At 37.1% G+C, this 6,000-nt stretch overlaps 1 protein-coding gene across 6 annotated transcripts in view; it reads right to left on the reverse strand.

Annotated features, from left to right (window-relative positions):
• LOC117409372 (protein FAM13A-like) overlaps positions 1-5,424 on the reverse strand; it is a 68,222-nt gene extending 62,798 nt beyond the window's left edge. For 5 of the 6 annotated variants that reach the window (XM_034015327.3, XM_034015325.3, XM_034015323.3 and 2 more), the window contains exons 1-2: positions 2,775-2,900; positions 2,460-2,632 (exon numbers count right to left, since the gene is read on the reverse strand). In XM_034015327.3, coding sequence (XP_033871218.3) covers positions 2,460-2,632; positions 2,775-2,795 — 194 coding nt within the window. In that variant the 5' untranslated portion in view covers positions 2,796-2,900. Of the gene's footprint in view, positions 1-2,459; positions 2,633-2,774; positions 2,901-5,040; positions 5,126-5,362 lie in introns of those variants that run through there. The other variant, XM_034015329.3, reaches the window with a different exon arrangement.
• Between the last annotated feature and the right edge of the window lie 576 nt (positions 5,425-6,000).

Below are 6,000 nucleotides of genomic sequence, written 5' to 3' on the forward strand. Positions count from 1 at the left end.
GCAGTGGACTTTTGCCAGCTGCACTTTTAATTGGTTTGGAAGTACTAAAATCAGACTATAAAAAAAAAATAATAATAATAATAATAAAACACATCCTGTTATTTGTTAACATGGCTAAATTTAGATCAGCAATAAAAGCTTGCAGCTAGGGCTTCATCCACATATTAGAATTAAATGTGAATATGCTATATGCTCAATGGTATTAAAGATGCAAAGCAGCTTACATTTCTAGGTGTTCTAAATTCTTTCGTGTTTTCTCAGAAAGCTTTAAATGCCAATGGGAAAGTGTCCAAACTGAGGGATGGGGGGACGGGGACACTGACACTGTAACTACATATATTGCATGTATTTATATGGCAGTGAAACTCTGCACCATGTACTGAAAAGTCTGAATGTCCGTTAAGGCCGGCAGTATATTATTGTGGAATGTAAGGACTTTTTTATTAACATCTACAGTAGAACCTCAGAGTTATGAACCCCTTGGGAATGGAGGTTATTTGTGTAAGCCTGAAACGTCTGTAGCTCTGAATAGGTATCTTTAGCCTTAATCTGGCAAATCATACAAGGATACAGCACAGTAATGCAATCATCACATTGTTAAGGTTCTAAAGTCTTTAAAATAGTACTATAAAAGCAGAATAAGGCTAGATTTAAGGTACCATTAAAATCGTAACTAGCAAAAACATGTATGCTTGTTTTTAAAAAAAACGCATTCATGCAGCTTGCTCAGTCATTCAGCCACCTTTGGCTTGGGGGGGGGAGGGGGTGGAACCCGTGCTTTGTTTAAGTTCCCTGCATGCTTTGAAATCTGCCTCACCTTTCAGGATACATTTGTTGGTCCAGTAAGTTTGCCTTCTCCATGACCAGCACGCCTCTTATAGGAGTGCCTATCTGGTTGAACTACACACATGGTTAAGTGATTGCATAGTTCCGGTTGAAAGTGGGGTGTTTGGTAGGCCGGTCAGTTCGCAAGTTTGGTGTTCATAACTCTGAGGTTCTACTGCACTTTGTTCTGAGGACCATAAACCATACATTGCTAATCTCCACATAAATCACAAGTTAAGGTTTTTTAGCTCTCAATTTCTCACACACACACACACACGTAAGGATGAACAGGTTGGGAACCACGTTTGTAACCCCGTCTAAGGTATTTATGCCCCCAGGAAGGAGGAAGCTTCTGGTTGTTTTCAATAAAAAGAGACAGATACGCAGTGGTGGTCATTATCTTCCTTTGTGCTGTCAGTAAAAGAATTATAGACAAAATACATAATATAAGCTCTTGTAGTACCACAACTTTCAGTAATTTAATTCACAAGAAATGTGTATGAGCTTAACCTGATGAATCGCACGAAGGAATCTAATGGTGAAAAAAATATGATAGAACGCTGGCACTTGTTGTCTATTACAAATATGCATCTGTGATTTCTGTCTGACCTTTCCTACCGTAACCCCCACCATGTAACATCTATTAATAATGATTATGCAGTATGTACACTTTCCAATGGTGTTTATAGCAAATAAGACAGCTCAAGACTCTCCCTAGTGGATCAAACAACTTGTTGGATTCTTTTATATTTGCACTGAAAACACACAAAATTGTTACAAGCAAAGTTTCTCCCCCCAATGTTTTTACAATGCTAAGCAAACAAGCAACAGGTTGTATGAACCGTGGGTCTTGTTCTTTTTTTTTTTTTTTAATTTAACAATGAATAGATTTGAGATCTGTTGCTTTCCTAAAAGAAAAATGGCTCCTACCCCAAGTTTGCTTAGTAACAGTGCAGATCAATTCTGTTTGTTTATTATTACTGTAAAATCAGCAGGCGACACTTGGAGCATGTTCAACCTAAATACTGATTGTTAAAACAGGCAATGACTTTGACTGGTTTGACTAGATAAGAGAAAAAGTATGTGTGTACTAGGCCAGCACAACAATGTAACAAGAATGGTGGTTTAAAGCCTGAATGGCCTTATCACTGCTGGCACCGACATGCTAATTTGGTACATTTCAAATTGGCTCATAAATAGCAAGTGTGTAAGAGAATACAAGTCTCACATGATTATACAATGCTGCTGAAGTCTGAAACTAGTAATAGAAAAATAGAAACAATACATTATCACATTGGGTCAGCCAAGGTACAGACACCGTGCAGAGGTAAGTTCATTACATTACAAAATGTGAATTTCCCTGTGTATGTTCATAGTGATATCTGGTTTTGTTCAAGACGTGAAAGTGCATCAAAAAATGTCTATATATTGATAATACTTTCCTTAATATATTATTATTATAGTACCTACAATTTCAGCTTTATCATAACATTTCCACAAGAAGAATAAGTAATCACAAAACACAGGTGAAGTACTGCTTGTAAATTTCATAATATTAAACTGCTTCAGAATCATCTATGTAATGCTGAACTAAAGACAGAAAACATATTGGAGTACAAACCCTGAGCACTTACCTAGTCAGAGACTCCGTACTCTTGACAATATTTTCAGACATCTCATCAGCCCGTTCCATCTCTTCCAGACTGTGGGCTCTTTCTGATATTCTCAGCTTGACCTGTGGGATTCCTACTGATTGCCCAGGCTGGGGTACAGGCTTGATTGCTCCTTCACTCTTTGATTGTGTAATCTAAGGAAAAAAAGAAGATGATCATAATACAACACAGTACAAATACAGACTCAATTATAGATAGAAACAAAACCAAACACGTTGCTACTTATCACAGCTGACTGGAGGTTCTGGAGAGACTGGAGAGGATTTTTTTAATTACCTCAGTGCCCGATGCTACCATGCAAAGGTGGGTGCTAAGACCTGTTTTATTTTATTTATTTATTTTTTAAATCACAGTTCTTGTTGCGGCCACAATTTAAATAAACTGTTTCATCTCTAATGAAAAACTATGTATACTACCATACTATAAAGATTTGCTGCAGTCTCATTGGTGTGGAAAATGCATCACACAACAAAAACAAAAAAAAAAGTGTTGGAGACTGGAAAAAGGAAAGGACATGACCTCTATATCTTGACACTTGATAAAGAAGAATAGCACCAAAACCAACCCACGATTAGGCATTTCCTCTTTTAAACCCTGCATACATTTTTACTGTCATTAGATTTGCTTGAGAATGTTTTCCAGTAGGTTTTGTGTACAGAAGAAATTAGGCATACTGTAAATATCACTCACCAGAGTTTCCAAAGATTATATATAGTTAATTGTGACCAGACACCACCAGTAGCAAATACCTGTAGAATCTTTGCATGCCAAGCCATAGAACTCAGTAGGATTATATATAACATAATTATTATTATTATTATTATTTTTTTTTTACAGGACTCTGTACAAAACATTTCTATCACAGAGAGAAAAAAAATAAAGGTTACGAATGGTTGCTTCTGATCTCCCAGACCACTGATATGACAGATCAGAGCGCTCATTTCATAGAAAAATGGCAATAAAAATGCTCTGTTAATGACCTTCCTACAGCAGTTTGTCAAGTGCCCTCCTCTCTGCTTTGAGAAGCTCTACTACCCGAGGCATCCATTGTCCATTTCATTGGATTCAAAAGGCGATGTGTCTCCTACTTAGTATTTTTTAATTGTATCTAATGAGTAAAATCAATGGCAGATGATGTCACTGTACTAAAGCTGCACAATAGGTGGCTAAATTAGTAAAAACAATTCAATTTTGTGTTCTACTTTTGTTCAATTTAACACTAATAGCAACACGGTAACATTAAATACATTATATGGCTACTAAAATCATTTTGACTTTGACTGACTTTGTTTTTAAATCTGCATTACACTGATAAGAGATCTTACAACAATGACATCCTCTGGCATGTCTGGAAATGTTTATGAACAACAGAGGATATTAGGCCTACTTGTTTTGCCTTGTTCTCAAGTTATGTTTGTAGCATCAATATTACTAAACCCTTTGTTAAGATAAGTTTGTTAAGATACCTGTGAAATTTAAGACCCCAAATCAGGTTGCTCTTTAAGGAACTGATGTGATATATTTAGGGCTCTGAAAGAACTGGATACTAAAAGGTACTGTATATTTCAAGAGAAATGGTATGTTCAATGCAATAAATACATGAAAACACCTTGTTATTGTACTACACATACAGCTGCAATTGTCCACGGGGTCAAGTTATAAACAAGCGCCTAGCCAGTAGGGTCTGCTGTAGCGTGATGAGGAAAAACAGTCTCTTCTGATTTTGTCTCCCTTACCAGAGGAAGCACCAGAGCCAACGTGACACTCCCTCGGGCGAAGACCGACGACTTTGCACAGCCAGGAGGCTCCCCTGCACTCCCTTGACAGTATGGCTCACCCTGCACACCACGTGGGCGTGCTTTTACAAGGGAAGCCACTCAGGGACCCCAAGGGTTAGCTATTTTGAAGATCTAACATTTAATTTCAATTGACACATTTAGAATTAAGGCTTGAAAGTTTTAAACGTAAAAATATAAAAATCTTAAACACCTTAGTATGTTGATAAATGTTAAAAAAAAAAAATAATAATAATTACTTACGGTATAATGTGGATAAACATTTTACCTCAGGTAGCTGTCTACACTGCCTAAAAAACTACAAATTGTTCCAGGTTCATACTCGCTGCCATGCTGTTTTTTTATACAGAAGATGAAGTTTGCCAGGTGTTGGTCCAAGTCATTGACAGGAACGTCTTTAATTTCACATTCCTCTCCAGTTTCTCTGAGATATGAATGTACCAGCGCTACATCAAATTTATTTATTTTTTCCACGGTATTCTCATTTTGTTGTTCATAAATTAACATTTCTCTAGTAAAGTGGTCTCGGGGTGCACAGAATTCAAATATGGGTCAAAGGTCAAGTATAATCTTGTAGAGGAATATGCCATTTTGATGTCACTAATGCACTATTATGCCCCCGAGTGGATGAGAGAGAGAGAGAGAAATAGACAGATAGAGAGATAGATAGAGATAGAGATAGATGAGCATTGTTGCTTGTAGTTTTTGTAGAAATTGTCTATAATCATCCCAGATATCTACTGTACCTTTTTCTTTCGTGGAACTGGAGTTGGTACTTCCGTAGCACTTCCACTTGACAGCTTCAAAGGTTCAGGTACATAGTTTTGCTTCCTAAAAGAAATTATAGAAAGCGTTCAAATCTTAGCCATATACCCTTTGTAGCACGCTGCTGCGTTTATACTAAGTGCAGACACTGAACAGAGAAACTTGAATTCTGTATTGTCATGTGCCTCTGTATCCTTTTTTACAGTTACGGGCCATTTTTACAGTTCCTTTTAAATGTTCAATGGTATAATCTGTAGAATATCCACACAAATGTTAGCAGACACACGGACTCCTGATACCTACCTTCTTCTTTCTTGGAGCTGGAGTCAGCACCTCTGTAGCAATTCTTGCAGACAACTTCACTGACAGTGGTGAGTTAAAGTTTGCTTCCTGGAAGACATAGACAAGATCCCTCAAATCTGTCCCATTGCCCTCGGCCTACACACCATAGCATTTAGATTAAAAATGCTTACCTGAAAGACAGAAACTTTTCTTGTACAAATGTGCATCTGATTTCTTCATTAACTGAGGGATAAAACCATCCAGTGTTTAAATAATGCATCTCCATTAACAGTTGTTCAGTTTTAATGCCTTTTGAAAACTCGTTCTCATTTTTAAACACACACACAGCATTTGTATCAGCAACCATAAGATTCTTAAACTCTGCTTTCAGTTGCATAAACATTTGGCAAGAAATCTGCTCCATGTTTAAAATTACCTTTGAATGTAGGTTTAGTGGCAGTTAGCAATGAGTACCTATAAAAACATGCTGGTTTTTGACTTTTCATTATTTTACCAGTGACTAAGACGCTGCGCCTAGGACTGGATCTGACTATGAGACTGAATGAACCATTGCACAATTCATTTCTAAATAAGCCTGACGGTCATCATGTGAAAGATGTTTCTTCTCATTCATCATCTACTAAACAGACCTGGTCTCA

Source organism: Acipenser ruthenus, chromosome 2 (genome assembly GCF_902713425.1).
Source record: "Acipenser ruthenus chromosome 2, fAciRut3.2 maternal haplotype, whole genome shotgun sequence".
Classification (NCBI taxonomy): domain Eukaryota; kingdom Metazoa; phylum Chordata; class Actinopteri; order Acipenseriformes; family Acipenseridae; genus Acipenser; species Acipenser ruthenus.